This window comes from Sprattus sprattus (genome assembly GCF_963457725.1).
Source record: "Sprattus sprattus genome assembly, chromosome: 12".
Lineage (NCBI taxonomy): Eukaryota > Metazoa > Chordata > Actinopteri > Clupeiformes > Clupeidae > Sprattus > Sprattus sprattus.
Genome location: NC_137910.1, coordinates 29,825,596 through 29,842,769, shown reverse-complemented (window position 1 = coordinate 29,842,769; position 17,174 = coordinate 29,825,596). Strand labels below are relative to the sequence as shown.

General features: G+C 41.7%; 2 protein-coding genes across 7 annotated transcripts; both read right to left on the bottom strand.

The window, feature by feature from the left end:
- Positions 1 to 1,080: 1,080 nt before the first annotated feature.
- On the bottom strand, positions 1,081 to 12,645 carry pcbp2 (poly(rC) binding protein 2; the record flags this gene model as incomplete). 6 transcript variants are annotated; one of them, XM_080848972.1, is made up of 13 exons in its annotated part: positions 12,499 to 12,645; positions 11,274 to 11,409; positions 11,039 to 11,062; positions 10,923 to 10,955; positions 10,623 to 10,739; positions 10,204 to 10,335; positions 9,590 to 9,718; positions 9,260 to 9,337; positions 7,328 to 7,369; positions 6,169 to 6,268; positions 4,770 to 4,822; positions 4,308 to 4,477; positions 1,081 to 2,485 (listed from the first exon to the last, which is right to left on the bottom strand). In XM_080848972.1, exons 2-13 carry the CDS (start codon positions 11,340 to 11,342, stop codon positions 2,449 to 2,451), a joined length of 984 nt encoding a protein of 327 aa, XP_080705098.1. In that variant the 5' UTR covers positions 11,343 to 11,409; positions 12,499 to 12,645. The 6 variants fall into 6 exon arrangements, with proteins under 6 accessions (XP_080705098.1, XP_080705100.1, XP_080705099.1 ...); XM_080848974.1 differs by having other exon boundaries at positions 6,169 to 6,241; XM_080848973.1 differs by having other exon boundaries at positions 9,260 to 9,334.
- A 1,705-nt stretch (positions 12,646 to 14,350) lies between these two features.
- Positions 14,351 to 16,386, bottom strand: prr13 (proline rich 13). Its single transcript, XM_080848703.1, has 4 exons — positions 16,345 to 16,386; positions 15,891 to 15,953; positions 15,274 to 15,716; positions 14,351 to 14,712 (listed from the first exon to the last, which is right to left on the bottom strand). Exons 2-4 carry the CDS (start codon positions 15,904 to 15,906, stop codon positions 14,665 to 14,667), a joined length of 507 nt encoding a protein of 168 aa, XP_080704829.1. The 5' UTR covers positions 15,907 to 15,953; positions 16,345 to 16,386; the 3' UTR covers positions 14,351 to 14,664.
- Between the last annotated feature and the right edge of the window lie 788 nt (positions 16,387 to 17,174).

Genomic DNA, 17,174 nt, shown 5'->3' with positions numbered 1-17,174 from the left:
CTGCAAGTACTGTTCTCTAAGCTAGAAAAGGCAGCTTCTGTGTCCGTTTAAAGTTACTTGACTTATCGGTGTTCATTTTTAAGGATACAAAATAGAAGTTTAACAACAAAAAAAATCGCATCACGTGTACATTCCCCACTCACCAAATTATTGTCCCCTTTAATGCAAGGGTGTAAAACTGAATGAAAACTTAGTGTATGTCAGATATTATTCACTAAAGGTCTTGTTACCAGTACAGCAATAGAATACTGCCCCCTGGTGACTGGAGGTTTAAAGGCACGTATATGTTTAGTACTACAGAAACAAAAATTGAAAAGAACTAAATTAAAATGTTTGGTTTTATACGACATTACGTATTGTAGCTGTGTACAATAGATATATTTAAAAAATGAAATTAAGATGAATTAAAAATCATTCTGTTTACAATGAGTATTGTGTGTGTATGCACCCACTTCTACACCCATGCATGCAAACTCACCAGGTTAAGTAAAGCAAATTCCTTCCATAAGCTCCCTTTTGATGAGGGGTGGGCAATTCATTTCCCCAAGGGGCCACATGAGATAGTGGGACTGTTGTGGTGGGCCGGATCCATAGGCTGAACTAATGAGCATGTTTTTGCAGTATTAAAGGTGTTCCCAGACGACCAAAAGACATGGCACACACATACACACGAGAGCAAGCTTGCAATGCAATAGTATAACTATACAAGTTAATAGTCATATCAATTTAGATTTTTGATTCCTAATTTACCATTGACCTCCGCGGGCCGGTCAGGGACAGCCAAGGGACCGCAAATGGCCCTGGGGCCACACTTTGGCCAGGTCTGCTTTATATAGTTTAAGTGAATGTGACCAAATGGTGCAGGGTTGTGTGTTGTTGAATCTTTTTTTTTTTTTTTTAAAGAGCACATTCTCCAAATACCAGATTGACAATGGAGCTGCTGTTCAATGTCTTTTTACAATACATCAGTTCATTAGTATTATTCAACTTGCTACTTATCGTATACAATATCTAGGTCACAGACAACGCAAGGTTCACTGTAGAGGAGTGATGGTGTTAATAAAGACATCTCAAAAAACATTTTGTAGTTGAAGCATTTCACATCGGTTTAATTGTTTTCGAACAATTTTGTGGCACCCAGGTCTACAGTCTTTTTGAGAATGTGCACAAAGTAGTAAATTCTTTCCTGCAAATAATAAAAATAAAATTTCGACTCGAGCAAAACAAAGCAAAGAGCAGGAAAAGTAGTGTTAACTTATACCCTTACTGTACTTCATCTAAATTCAGTTTAGCAATCCTGTTCTTTAGCTGTATCACATTTATACACAAGACCTGTCAATATTTCCAGGAGTCAATCCCCTTTGGTAGTTAAAAAAAATATTTCCTCCATTTTAAAACAAATATTCCAACTCGGTTTTAGTAGTATCAGTCTTTACAAAACAAAAAAAGGAAAGCACTGCTTCTGAGCCTTACCCTCAGCCTGCCTCCCCCTCCCCTCCCTCCCTCCCAAACCCCAGAGCACAAATCTTCCTCAGAGATCAGAAACAAGTGCACAAGGGAAGGTGGAAAAATAGGAATGAGACAGAAAAAAGTCTATTTTCTTTTAAAGGTGACAGAGTACACAGTTTAAATGATATGTATGAGTGCAGTAGCCACTGGTAGGTGTTAAGATCATTCGCTATACCCCAAATAAACAACAAAAGTCCCAGCAGCAGTACAGGGCCAGACTTCTATAAATAAATAGGGCCCTCTAATATGGTGGATAAAATCTATCCCCCTGAATTGGAGCAGTTTTAGTTTATCATGATGCAAGTGTGTGAGTGTATAATGCCAAATCAGGACAGGTGAGGGTTAGAGGAACAGTGGTAGAAGGGATGGGAGAAAAATTATAATAAACAAAAAAAAAACTGAAAACAGAACAGGCAGAAAATAAAAACAATCTATACATATTTTTTGAGATTTTTTTTTTATTTTTCCTTTTTTTGCCTCTTTCTTACGTTTTGAAGAAAAAAATCTGACCTTACAGAAACTAAACCTATGCCTATTCAGATTTTTCCACCTCTACTCTTGTGATGGCAAACAAAGACAGGGAGAGCATGTCTTTCTCTCTCGCTCCTTTCATTAAAACAAAAAATGGGGGGAAAAAAAACTAATAATATAATAATAATATCAATAAATCATTAAAACTTTCTCCACTGGACCCGAAGGGGTTTTAAAAACAAAATTTGAGTGGAAAAAATTAAACAGAAAAAAAAATTAAAGAAATCAAAGAAAAAAAGATATTTATAAATAAAAAGCATGTCGAATATGGCCATAACTGGAACAGAAGGGGAGAGTGAGACGGGAATTCTGGGAAATACTGAAGGGTCGCATTGACCGGTGTTTTTCTAAGAGATGATGGTAAAAAGAAGTGGGGTGAGTGCGGAGATGCAGTGTCAAAAAACAAAATCAGTTGGTCGCCAGTCCTGTAGCCTCAGAGGAGAGCCTAGAGTGGGAGACATTGGGAGAGATTGGAACAGAATAACCACAGTATGCTTCAAAACATGCAAAGAAAATCAAACTAAAATAATAAACAAGGAGAAATAACAACACGCACTGCAAGTCCTGATCATGGTCACAACGCAATCTAAAGTCTCTCGGCATTTACACTTGCTAACGATTTAACATAACCCCAACTGGAAGAGTAACTCATCAATGGTTTCTTGTCAATTTGGGCAAATAAGCTTCTTCTCATCCAGCCAAACAAAAGAAGAAACAAGTCAATTCTAGTGGTGCGGGTGAGGGGAAGGCTGATCTGGGAAACTGAATGGGTCTCCTGTGACACAACTGGACCTCTTAGGGACGAACATTTCACAGAGGGATCAACTGCACTGCATCTGTGGGCAAACCAAGGAACTTAACGAAGCGGGAGAGAGAATTTGGATGTTTCATCCCTTTGGCAAATCATCACACTGTTGGGCGTCACAGAAGCAGGACAGAAGGGTTGATCTTTTACAGCCCACAAAAGCCCCATGTGTGGTGTACACACAGCTTCACAGCCGCTGCTCTTTAGGAGTACAGAGGTCATCTCTAAAGCACACATGGTAAAGTGCTACCTGAGCTCACAGCCCAGAGACAACCCAAGAGGGGCAAGTTAGAAATGATCAGGAAAAAGTGAGTTAAGAAAAGTCCTTATAAAGACCATGGACTCAAATGTCCTTCCCTCTCACACAGATAAGAGATACAGAGAGAGAAAGCCAGAGATCAATAATCCAAATACAGAGCAATCAAAGCCAAAAACTGAAGGCCAGATTTGAACATTTACATTTCCTTCTTGCTATTTTTGACACCAGGTGAGAAAGCATTACTGGCACAGCCGTGCCTACAGCAGTGCAGGTGCTGATAAGCCTGATCTGGGGCCTGTACTTGGGGCCTAATATGGGGACAGCCGCCGCTTCTTGGACTTGGAGCACAGCTCGGAAGCCATCTTGGGCTCGGCAGCGGCAGGGGCGGGGCTAGCCGAGGCCGTCCCACTGACAACATGGAGGGCCAGGAGGGGGAGGGGCTTGAGGCTGAGCAGACTGGAGACACAGGTGGGGGAGCCGGGAAATGGGGAGGGGAAGGAGGAGGACGAGGAAGAGGTGGGGCCAGGTGCCAACAAGGAGGACAGAGAGATGGAAGCTGAGGGGGGCACCACACAGGAGGAAGTGGAAGAAGAGGAGGAGGAGGAGGAGGAAGAGGAAGAAGAAGAGGATGAGGTAACAGCAGTAGTAGCGGCAGGTGAGGTGGTAGTAGTAGTAGTAGCAGTAGTGGCAGAGGAGAGAGGGCAGAGGCTCGTGCTGAGGGCCTGCTCAGGGTTCGAGGAAGAGGAGGAAGAGGAAGAGGAAGAGGAGGGAGGTTTAGAGGACTCTACGCTGTAGAAAGAGAAAGAGAGAGGGACAACAGGAAAGAAAAGAAAAGAAAAGAGGGACACAGAGTGGGAACAGAGTAGGTTACAGGGAAGGTCAGAGAGGATGGGGAAAGGTGGCGGGGGGGGGGGTCAAACTGACACACACACAAGGGATATGAGACTCAATGGACACCTAGAGAGCACAGGACAGCTCCGCCTTATTGCCACAGAACAGAACACCACTACAGGCCAGTAAGGCAGAGGATGGTCAAGCTGGGCCAGTCATACAGACATTTACCATGACCATGGGCAGAAAGGGAGGGTGAATTGACTGCTTTGACAGGAGAGGAACATATAGTAAACAGCAACAACATAACCACAGTATGGATCAGAGAGGCATCCATAGTGAAAGTGTGTGTGTGTGTGTGTGTATAGTCACCTGGCGTTGATGAGGTACTCGGCCAAGCTGATGCTGGCTGGGGAGCCAGTGATGGTAACCTGCCGATCTGTGGAGCCCTCCACCGGGTTGGCGATCTTGATCTGAGCCCCAGACATCTGCCTGATCTCATTGATCTTGGCACCCTGACGGCCGATGATGCACCCGATCAACTGAACAGAGACAAAACAGACAAGGAGCGAGAGACAAACAGCATGAGATGCAGACAGTCAGAACAAAGTACGATTTTAAAATGCCAATGTTCCAAGCTGTTAATGACCATACTGTGAATGTGATACATTACATTACACAAGAGCAGAGCAGAAAATCAAGTGGGAGAGATTATCACTACGCATCCCAGAGGTAATAGACACAAAAATGCATGAGAAGATGGCTTGTAATAAAGCAGACATTGGTTTATCATAGGAGTGGGAAGGATGTGGTCACCCTGAACTTAGCACTTACATCATTTGGAATGGTCATCTCGTGGGAACCAGTTTGGGCCGAAGCATCCATCCCTGTGAAGGGGAGAAGATTGGAACTCAACAAAAAGGGGAGGTTGAACAGACAGAAGCTCTCCATTTTGTCTACAATCTAAAAAAACACTACACCTTTGAAGAAAACAGTGATGGTACAGGAGAGAATTGGATGTGGTTTCTTGGTTAAATTAATTCAAAGTGAAGCCAGTAGACCCCTAATCAGTACATTTAGAGAAGCAACTTTTGCTTCACCGTAATTGCACGACCATTAATCGCGGTTTATACGACTTGCTACATTTCTGCATCCCTGTGGATAATACTCGGGAGCATACTATACACAGGAATGTATTTTTGAAAGTTAGTAACGCGCACAGTAACTGCCAGGTACAGCCTGGTTGGGTCTCTCTCTACCCTTCACATACGAATCCCATTAATGTATCTGGTAAAAACATAAATAACACATGGTTCCTACCAGACTATGTTTAACAGGACGCTATGGAGCGAAAATTCAACAAGAGGTGTAGCCATCTCTAGGGGACCATCTTAACAGTTCATAGCTGCAAGTGTGTGAACTATGAACATGTGTTCATATGACACTGGACAGGCACCCAGAGGGTTTCAACCCATCATAGCTTTTTAACCATCCTACACGGCCTCGTGCTTAGGGAACCATCTTAACAGTTGGCAGCTGCTAGTGTGCCATTAACTCATGATAATATGTGTAAATATGGACTTGTGAAAATGAAGCTGCACAGGCACCCTGATGGTTTCTACCTTTTCCACAACCACTCGCAGGTGATGTTAAATGGCTTCACATAGACAATAAACAATCATGAGAGAAATAATGACACAACAGAGCGAAGGCTTACTCTGACATCAACGTAATGTTTGCAAATTCTCAAACACATTACTTTAACGGTTGCAATTCCCACTGCAAGCTTGTCAGAAGTTTATCGTTCATGGTACTAGGTCATCAGGGGATAAATAAGCAATTAGACTTAAACATTCCCACACCATTGCACTAAATGGCTAGTAGCACTCTCACCACAACTACATGGTATGACGCAACATCCAATAAATTGTGGTCAATACACAGGTTTGTTTTATATAAATCACATAAAATACTGTAAGGCTGTTTCTATACAATGTGGTGAATATCTTGGAAACCATGGTACTCGTGTAAAGAGGAACACATTTGGCAACGGAAACCACAACAATTGCAAGACAATTGCTCTCTTACTGGAAGACATAAATGTTAAGTGTTGTCCACTATCAAAAGTAGAGAACCAGAAGAGGATTGGCAAATTTCACACTGATAAGAAATGGGGGAAGCAGGTCTCCAAGCACAGTCCAAGTGGTGTGAGGGGTTCCTCTGGGGGCCTTACCAGTGAAGCCTTGGTTGCTGGGGGCCAGAGGGAAGGGGCTCTGCTGCATGGCTAGCTGGTGGAGCTTCGTGAGCTGGGGAGAGATAGAGGCAGAGGAAGACTGTGAGAGCAAGAGAGAGGGGGCAAGGGAGAGAAGCAGGGCAAAGAATGGAAAGGAGAAGAGATAGATAGAGAGAGCGGTCAGTAAACAGAGCTGTCCACAACGTTGGCTCACTTTAATGCCTTCTTTTTTTCCCCTCCTCTTTTTAGTTCTCAGTCATGAAAACAGTGAGGTGCACATGTTTTTGTTCTTCTACTTCTGAGAGACTATGAACGTACAAAGCAGTCACAATAAAGAGACCAATGTACTTACTGCTTTTCAATGGTGGCTGATGGGATGAACAGAACGCAATGGTATTTAAACCCAAAATGATGGTCTAAGAGCTGCATTACACACAACACTGAGGAGTGCTCATTTGTGCCATACAGTATTTTCCTAATCCACTTTGGCTGAAAATGTCAGATCCAGCAGAGCATGCAAACAAGATAGGCCAGTGAGCAGACGAAACCAAAAAAAAAAAAAAAAGCGAGAGAAAGAAAGGGACAGAGACAGCAGTGAAGGGGTGGAGAATCTGGACAAATACTACAACATCTATTGTTCCATCGCTTTTGTCTGAAGTTTTTGTCTAAAACTGGTGCCGGATGCTAGAAGACAGCTAGCTAAGAGAGAACTGGCATGGGATCAAGGTCCACACACCACAAACTGATTGAAGGCATTATGTTTGACTGAGAAACTAGCTAGCAAGCTAGTAATACACCTGACACTACTAGCTGTTTGGCATTTAGCCAGCTCTGTTAACTACAGTGATTAAAGTTGAAAAAATGTTTCTAACAATGCCTCAGAAAACAGGTCAGTGATGCCTTTCAGGTTCACCTACGAGAGCTGCCATTGAGAAGATGCAAAGGACGCAGGTTGGAGGCAGCAGAAGATTGAAAGAACACATGAACCCTCTCTTCCACACTAAGGTGAGTGCTGGAGTGCAGGTGGAAGCACTCCAGACTCAGGGGGGTGGGTATAAGGAGACGGGGGACTGGATGGCAAGGTGGTGGGGTTCTGGGGCAGATGAGGAACTGGGAGGAGTTGGAAGTGGGGGGGGGTGCGGGGTATTACAATACTTACATCTGGCTGGGGAATCGCGTGCTGTCCTTGAACTGCATACGCCTGAAACGAGAACACAACGTTCATGGGGGCGCCACCATCACAGCACATTTGAACATTCACAAACACATACAAAACAAAGACAAAGAAATAAAAGTAATACAAATCAATAAAAGTGAAAAGGAAAGCCAAAAGTGAACGTCTTGTCCAAAATCTCCACGTGACCAAGAAGTGAGGAGGAGAGGTAGGAGGGGGGCTGCAAAGAGGCTTGAAGAGTAAAGACCACACTGAGCAGATAATAACACATTTTCTCTCCTGCACAGGCTCAGCATGGCCCAAATGGCTAACAGCTGAGCCTTTGTCTCCAGCAATTCAATTCATTCAGCAGGAACACAATGGTGGGTGGAGAGGCAGGCAGGCAGGCAGGCAGCTCCAGCGACAAGAGCTCACAGTATCAGAAACACAAGACAGACCATTTCAAAAGGACAGAAAGAGTCAAAAAGAAAAAAAAGAAAAAAGGACACATTCATTTAAACTAATGGAAAGGAAAGGTGTGAGAAGAGGGGGAATAACACAAAATATCATTTCCATGCCCGACACTCTTTTGATTTCTGATTAGGGATGGGTATCGTTTGGGTTTTTTCAGATACCGGTACTTAACCGATACTTTTAAAACGATACCGGTGCCTAAACGGTGCCAGAATCGATACTTTTTTATTTTTTATTATTAAAGACATTAAAGGCTTATTTATTGCCAAGGCAAATAGTTTTCTTCAAATTTAACAATATATTAGCTGTTTAACATACTATAAATAAAAATAAATACAAAACACTTGGCTTCAAACCTTTTAGCTTCAAACTATGAACAAATTTTTTACTTTAAACAACTGTTTACAGTATACTTAAATAAATATAAATAAATAAATACAAAACACACTCTGTACACACACTTCAGTAATTCTTTTGCAGAAATATGAGCATGTTTGCATTAATTAAACCCACTGGTTTCGTGAATGTGTACTGCCCCTTAAAGAGTTTAGGTTCAGGGCTGCTGGCATTTCCGTTTAGTCTTCAGTCTGCGATTTCTGATCTGCCTTTGCCTTTTGCCTTCTCTCCCCCCTTTACACACAATTTTGTTGTTGCATATGCTGCACGTCGCATTGTTTGAATCTTTTTCGTGCGAAATACAGCCACACTTTTGATCGTTTACCTTTCGGCATTTTCTCTGTTATATTGATGGCTAGCTCTGTTTGTGCTTGCTCTGTGCAAGGCTGTCTGCTCTTCGCTGTCATTAGACTGTTGCAATGTTATTGTAGCGTCCGAGTTAGTGCTCTCTTAAGAACTCACATTGAGAAGGAATATCTTTGGATGAGACGGTAGCTCTCCGTTTAATGAAGCGTATCAAACTTCTGCTTAGAACAACCACACTTATCTTGAAACCGAAACCACACGCAAGTCAACCCATTACCATGGCAACTCCTCAACACAAATCCCGTTTCCACTAGTCCCATATGGAATGCTACATTATCACCAATGAGCGTGAGCGACACAGGCGAGAGTCTACATTGGGAGATGGAGCAGTTTTATATGTGCCCACGAAATCTGTTAGCAACCCAAAAAAGTATACAGATCGTACTCAGAAAAATCTACGCCACTAACGTAACTTCTCGTTAGCTATCGCTTGTTTTGTTAAATTATACATTTTTTTTAATAAAATTTTTTTTAAAAAAATATCGGCTCAGGCACCGAAAGGAAGCATCGAAATCTGCGTTGCATTTCGGTCCGGGTAGGTACCGGTTGTATGGAACCGGTGCGGTATTGGTACCGGTTCTCGGTACCCAACCCTATTTATGATTTCAGCTCCCTCCCTCCCTCCCTCCTAGGTCTTGGGCTTTTCAGAAGTCGTCAAAAACACTTAACAGTGGCCTGATGTGTACGGATGGGGGTGGTTACCTGTCCTCCAGCGAAGATCACAGGGGATCCTGAGGGTTTGGGTCTGTACGGGATGGTCACTCCCTTTGGAGGAGACTGCTCGGGGGCACACAAACACAGACAAAAAGATGAGAACCGGGGAAGATTAAGATACTAAATAAGACATCACAATATGCGTCTCATTAGCCTTTTGAACTCGTCAATACGGGATACTCTACATTCTGACAAATCATTTTTTTTTTTTTTTTTTTAAATCACAGCCAGGGTAACACAGGCGCAGATAGAAATAGATGAGAAACTGGCAGGGGTGTATTAAGCGAGCGTGTGTGTGGACGGGGGGTTGACATCTACCTCCAGCATCACCACACAGATCTGCTTGACACACTCGATGATGGACTGAGGGGTCCCGGCAATGGTGATGGCACGCTCCGTGGAGTTTGGGAGCATGTCACCTGCCACCTGAACCTGGGCTCCCGTGGACTGGCAGGCACAGAGAGGGAGAGGGAGAGAGACAGACAGAATTTAAGTGCTGACCGTGACATGCGCACACACACAAGGGGAGTTCTTCACATACTGCATCAGGACCACAGAAAACCCTCAATAGGTTATAAAATGCTCCAGTGTAGAAGTGGTATGGGTAGAAGACTAACCAATACAATATTAGCTGCTCATTACCATTATCATTAACAATTACTTAATATTTACAATCTTTGACACAATTAGGCCTAACCTTTCCAAGTCTAAGCTACGAGTTAGCTCTGCTCATGCAAGTGAAACCTGTCTTACTCAGTTCTGTCATGGGACTGAACAAGCCCTCAAGGGGCATCAACCCAGAAGCCCACACAACGCACACACGCAAAGTCAGCACCACTTCATGCCAGCAGCAAATCTATCGATGTGCAGTGAAGTGTCCCCCTTTTAAAAGCCGGGGCGCTGCATAATTTAGAAACGTGGCGGTATCCAACCTCTCTAATCTCCTTGATCTTGCAGCCTCCTTTCCCAATGAGCGAGCCACACTGACTGGCAGGCACCACGATGCGCAGGGTCACAGGGGGCTTGCTGGTGGCTGTGCTGTTGGTCATGGAGCTGCTTATGTCCTGTAGAGGGAAGACAACCGGAAGAAACGGCCACCACAGGATACAAATGACATGTTAGAGAAGTGTGTACAAATTGTATCGGCTATTTTAACTAGTAATTCCAGTAATGCTGACTGGCCTGGATCTATGAATCGCGCACATCTTACAGTTTATCTTTTCTAAGAACACAACATTTTGCAGGCTGAGCAAAGTTTTGCTGTGAGTCCTGCAGAGTGTGTGTGTGTGTGTGTGTGTGTGTGTGTGTGTGTGTGTGTGTGTGTGTGTGTGTGTGTCGTCGGGAGTCCTACCTCCTCCAATTTGTCAATGATCATGGAGAATGCTTTGAAGATGGCGGTGGTAGGACCAGCCAGGGTTATGATTCTCTCTGGACAGTTCCCCTCTGAGATGTTGATGCGGGCTCCACTCTGCAAGTAACAAAAAAAAAAAATCTTTGATGAGGGCTGTCTGAAGCCAAAAGAATGCTGAACACAGGAGGTCACCAGCATCAAGAACAGAGCAGCTTTACACATGACTGGTCGGTCTGATTATTTTCTTTATTATAAAACTTAGAAGCTTCTTTGTTCATGCTGCAACTTAAGGACACTCACCTCCTCTCTCATTTTCTTAACAGATTCACCTTTCTGTGTGAGGAGAAAGAGGAAATTATGTTAGGGCGCCATATAATCTCTCGCATTAAAATCTAAGGATGAAAATCCTAGCATACCTTTCCAATGATGCTTCCCACTTCCTGTTAAACACAAAACAGAAAGTTGTAAGGCATTGGCTTTTTTGCCACATTTTCATTCTACCAATGCCATATACATAGACCCTCTCGTGAAAAGCACATAGACAAGAGGTACCTCGTTCTATATTACTGGTATAAACGTTATACTACAAACACTGTGGCAACTTGACATTGAAGGGTATCTGACCTAATCATCCAAAACAAGAGGACTGACCTTGCCATGCATGAGAAGCCTGATGGTCAGGGTGACATTGAGTCCTCCTTCGATTACACCGGTGTCCATAACTACAATGTCTTGGAGAGAAGCTGGCAAGACAAAAGATTGGGGGTCTTTGGTCACAAAGATGGATCTGAAGAAGAGAAGAGGAGAGGACATGATATTCTGAGAATTGTGGAAACAGGTTTAAACGTGTTGCAACATCAAACATTGAATGAATGGTCAGGGCAAAGTTATGGCTGCAGAGCTTGGATTAGTTTAGACAGATACATTAAGCTGGTCACAAGGGATAAAGCCCCATAAACTAGCTACGGGTGGTCATACAGCATTGGCAAAAATGCATTCGGATTGTGGAGACATAGCTATAAACTATCATTGCATTGGTCTCAGCTCGTACAGATTAACATAAAGATCAGATTTGTAAAATGATCACCCATGCGGCATAAATACTAATCCAGACAGCAATAAGAAGTTAGGTTTTCCTATCCACGCAGCATTTTTTTTTTCAACCATTCATTTTAAACAACATGGTTGATGTTGCAGATTTAGGCTAGCAACCTACCGCTGGCTAGCCCATGTAAACTGTAAAGCAACGGCACGTTAGCGGTCTTAGTTTCATTGCGATATCATAAGCTAACGGCTAATGTGCTAACCCATTTACGAATTAAAACAACCTTCAAACGGAAAGTGGCAAAATATGCACATATGATCCGATTCCATATGGTTCTTAAACATACATTTAAACAAATATACGCCTCCTTCCACATACGGAACCAGCAAACTACGACAATAACATGACTGGCTAACTAGTGTCTTGAGGTGGATTTACGACCGGGCGATTAGCATGATCCATTTAGCAGACTAGCCAACATTAGCTAGCCGACGTTGAGTGTGCACGTTGGCTACCACTGCTAATTTCAGAAACGTAAAATTGAATGGCTATATGCGTATTTGACCAGTTTAGACCGTCCCAAATTAATTTAAAGGGCTAAATACATCAGGTTTCAACCATTACTGTGAGCTAAACGATACAAGAGATTTCAACAAATTCGCTGGCGGCATGCTAGTCAGTTAGCAATTCACCAAGCTGCGTGCTCATGCGGCCTAGCAAATTTACACCTAGCCTCACAGAAGAAACTAGCTAGTTAGCCACAGCGCGCGTTACACCTAATTTAGATTCTCAAGGCTATCTTAAATTATATTTTAACTTTAGTATTCTTACCTGATTCGTGTCTTGAGATGTGTTCAGGGGGAGGGTGGGGTTGTAAGGGTAGAAGGGGAGAGGTTCGGGGGGGTATAAACCCAGGGGGAGAGTTTTAAAAGGATTCGGGGAAGAGGGAAGAGTGATAGTGTGAGATCGAGCTCCACTCTTTTACACAAAGACAACAAATCTCTCACCTCTGAACTTTCACCTTTCCACCCGTCCCTCCCCCATAAACGCAGAAACATCCGTTTTTTCAGAAAGCTAAATAAGAATTCTGGTCTTCGTCAAAATAAAGCCAACCCCGAGCTTGATGCAGGTAAAAGCACTTATAGAGAATTATGAATTCGTTAACTACATTGTTTAAAATACCCCATTCAGTGTAATGACAAAAACATGGAAATATAGAGAGCCCAGTAATTATCACCGGGCCTACGTGGTGAATATGATGTCTATAACTTAACGGATAACATTTATGCTTAAAAGGACAGTCCATAGAGTTTTTCAACAGTTATTGGCCAAAAATCACAGGTAACCAATGCAGTATCTGCCGCTTGGCCTTTTGAGAAATGGAGCTACGTTGGGCATATGATGTGCAGCCTATGTGCCCATATTAAGTAAAGCGAAAACTCGCCTATGAAGTAAATATTTGTTAATAGTGTGTAACATAATTTAAAACGTTTTGGGCAACGAAAACAATGTAAGTATACCTAAAAACAAATAATTAATACCATTTACACGTTAGTTCAAATAAGCATGGTTTATAAAGATGTGGTTTATGTAAGGTAGTAAAACATTTTGTAATAATTTACAATAACATACAGCATATGTATTCTGCCATGCCTGTCCTCTGACATTTGGTCTGCCGATGTACCGGCGCCTTCCTTTCCAGTATTTAAAAAAGGACTTTTATTAAGCTATAACTGAACTGCCAATCTCATGACCCAGAAGCAATGTACCTTAAACGATACTTTGAAAATGATAGTAGTTGAACAGTACAGAGCAGCAATATATAGCCTAGTACACACGTAAACGTAACCTAGTTTCGACTATTTAATAATTTAAAAAATATTATTAAATATGTATGTTTTGAGAGCCTCACCCAATTCACAATCAATCCTTCCCTTTATGTTATGTTTAGTGAAATCAGAAATAATTTAATTACATTAAAATTACATTAAAATACAAAGGGAAATATGCTTTCCATGAAATAAATGATTTCAAGTTTGAATAACCCTATTAGCAATCCTCTTCTCTCTGAATCTTTACAAGAATGTTTAATATGTGATAGTCTGAAGCAACTCGGCAACAGAGTACCTTAACTGAAGGAATATTGGAAAGGAGTGATCATTTTGAAAGATCCATTTACCTACATTGTGTGTCAATTATGTTAAACAATACTATATTGCAAACACATGGGTAGTCACTGGAGGACTTGGACTCAAACAGTTTACTGGCAAAAGAGCTAATTTGTCTCAATAAAACAACATTGCATATTGCATATGTCTAAGTGTAACTTGGCTGGCTCCATGCAACCACGGCTTTGTTTCAGACGATCATAGATTAAGCTTCACTTCAATTTTTGTCATTCAGATAAAACACAAAGTGTTTTGTCAGTGATCAAGGATTTTTTTAACCATTGCATAAGTTAAGGTCTACAACTTAATGATAAGGCACTTTGTAGCTCTCACAGTGTCACTTTTCACAGCGAGACAAGATAAGAACCATACCAGAATTTAGATGATCAGTTTCATATAATTTACCATAAACATTTGCTGTTGTAACACTTGTAAGAATACAGTACATTCATCCTCAACAGTGTTGTCCAGTAGTTGTGTCACACAATTAACTATGAAAACCGATATATCTCCCATGTGGTTAAAGCTGGTAAATCTAGTTCTTTGACAGAGAAACGTAAAATCAGAAGTTTCAGACAAGGTGCTTTACATTACTGACTTTGAGGACAATCTCATTTTCTTTAGTATGTGATAATTAAATAATTCTTTGCAAACAAATCAACCTATATGACACAACAAATGAATGGCTTAGTAATAGTATAGTTTAGAGTGAAAATGATTAAAACTAGCTGTATAAGACAATGGTCAGTAAACCAAAGCTATCATTTACTGTTTGTCACTTGTTACAGGGCAGATCATGTTGTCAGTGATTTGGTGGACTCTAGTAACTTTAGTCTGAGTCGCTGCTGCTGCTACTACTACTGCTGCTTGAGGAATGCTGTGGACAGAGGAAATGTATGTCATGAATTAAATCACAAGTTAATATGCACACAATACATGGAGAAATTCAGACTTCAAAGTGTGATTCTGGCTGAAATTAGCATACGGTATGATACATCTAACTTGCTGATCCTGCTCCTTCAGACCTGGTTCTTCCTCCCTCAATACACATTTATTATGCAAAACACAGCATACACCAAAATGACTAAGTCATGAACATGACAACCTGCAGTTAACTGTTTTGAATTGTTAACTAGGAGTATGAACATTTACCATTTTTAATGAAAGAACTGCAAACTTTTCCACATAGCATTAAAGCAATGATTAGCTATGAGAAAAATGTCAGGAAATTATATTACAGTGACATCAGTTTGTTCTATAACAAACAAGGAAACCCCAGGTGTCATTGAAATGCCAAAAAACTACATTTACGATCTGTTGTCATACTGATCAACAACAAGTCTGAGCTCAGGCTATACATCAGGCTGCATATGACATGAGTCATATCAGTATGTAGAACAACACCCTCATTCAAAGTCCACACAGCCCCACCTCTCACCTTTCCATGCTTCATGTTTTTATGAGCCTTGTGTGCCTTCTTTCCTTTCTTCATCTTTTTCATTTTCTTGTGCACCTTGTGTCCCGTCAGGGCCATTCCTGCCCCTGCTACACCTCCTGCTAAACCCCCAGCCAGATGGTTGTAACCCCCAGGATGTTGATGAGGACCATGTGGATGAGGACCATGAGGAGAGCCATAGTGAGGGCCTGGGTAGACTCCACCGTGTGGGACATGAGTAGGTGGGGCCCCTGGATAGGGTGGGGGAGCAGGACCAGTGGGGAAATAGGTTTGTCCTGGGGCCCCAGGTGGACCCAGCCCAGGAGGTATAGCTGGGTTCATACCAGGTGGATATGCTGGATTGTGACCAGGGGGGTATGCTGGATTTGGAACTCCAGGATAGGCTGGAGGAGGAAAACTTGGGTTGGGTGGACCCATTGGAGGACCTGAAATGGCAATAAATGCGATGTCACACTTCAAATACTGTTAACTAATCCTATCTCACTAAAATGATCAGGTTTAGTAACAACTCTATCAACTTACTGAGTCGGTGCACCATTTAATTACAGATACATACAGGAAATGTATTATTCTTGTAAGCAACTGCTGAAACACATTACCTTGGTTAGGCCACATTGCGAGTTGATCCACTGATGAATGACAGAATGTTTAAGAATTGTTTCCTGGAACATTAATGGACAACGGAGTCAAATGATCCCTTTTAGGTAGAGTAGCCATTCCACATAAAATGCTCGACTATGTTATGTATAACGTTATGGAGTCAACACATTGCCTTTTTTTTTTTTACATTTAAAAACATTAGCGAAATCCAATAAACTGCAACAAAGAACTCGCGAACAAAGTAAGTAGCCTGTACAGCATCTTCTTATCACTAAGTTTCAAACTGGCGTAGTCCAAGTTAAGATATCAACCATGCAATTCGTCTTCTGAAACAAAACAGGCTCACAAGTTTAACAACATAACAGACATAGTCCTATCACTTTAAGCATAGACATGTATAGGTATATACATGTATACATGTATACATGTCTATGACTTTAAGCTACAGCCTACCTTGTTAGTCGAGAGAAAATTCCCAGCCTTCTGGTTCTTCCGGATACCGATCTTGGGAATGAAACGCAAGCCTGACAAAAAAGGTATGTTCACGATGACCATGCACAAGGACGAGGATCATTAATTATTATTTTTTTAACATAAAGTTATTATTTAATAAGCATTACCAACTCCAATGAAGATAAATGGCGGAGTAAGACATATCCATCGAAACAAATACACACTTTCAGGCTCGGTGCAACCAACCGCGTTTATTTAAATTCAATGCCTCCATTTACATTTTATTATACAAATGCTCCTTACAACTAGTACTGCCCAACTACAGTACTGAAGTGAAGTTTATAATCCTATTTACCAGGAAGCTCTGACACAACCAATATTTTGAATCTTGAACATACCATTGGTCACGTCACAACTGTTGTTGTGGGCTTTACCCCATGGCTACATGGTTGTTCTTGACACGGAAAAAGAGGTGTGACCGATGGAAAGCTGGAGCAATTTTCCCTGGTTTTGAATAGTAAATTAATCTATGACTTGCTCATCTATAACCAGTAATTCAGAAACCATATGTTTATCTATGGCAAATCCAATTTCTACCCCAGTAGTGTATCCCTGAACACATGAAAATCCCTTTATCATAAGTCGTACCTCTGACACATAATGGCTTTCACAAGCAGAAAACTGTCAATGTCCATTTAAAAACATCCTGAAATACAGCCTGCTAAAAACACTGACATGCCTAGAGATGTTAATATAAAGTTAAATCCTCTGCTGAATTAGGTCAGTCTATTTAAAGGGGGTGAATACTTATGCAATCACTTATTTTCATT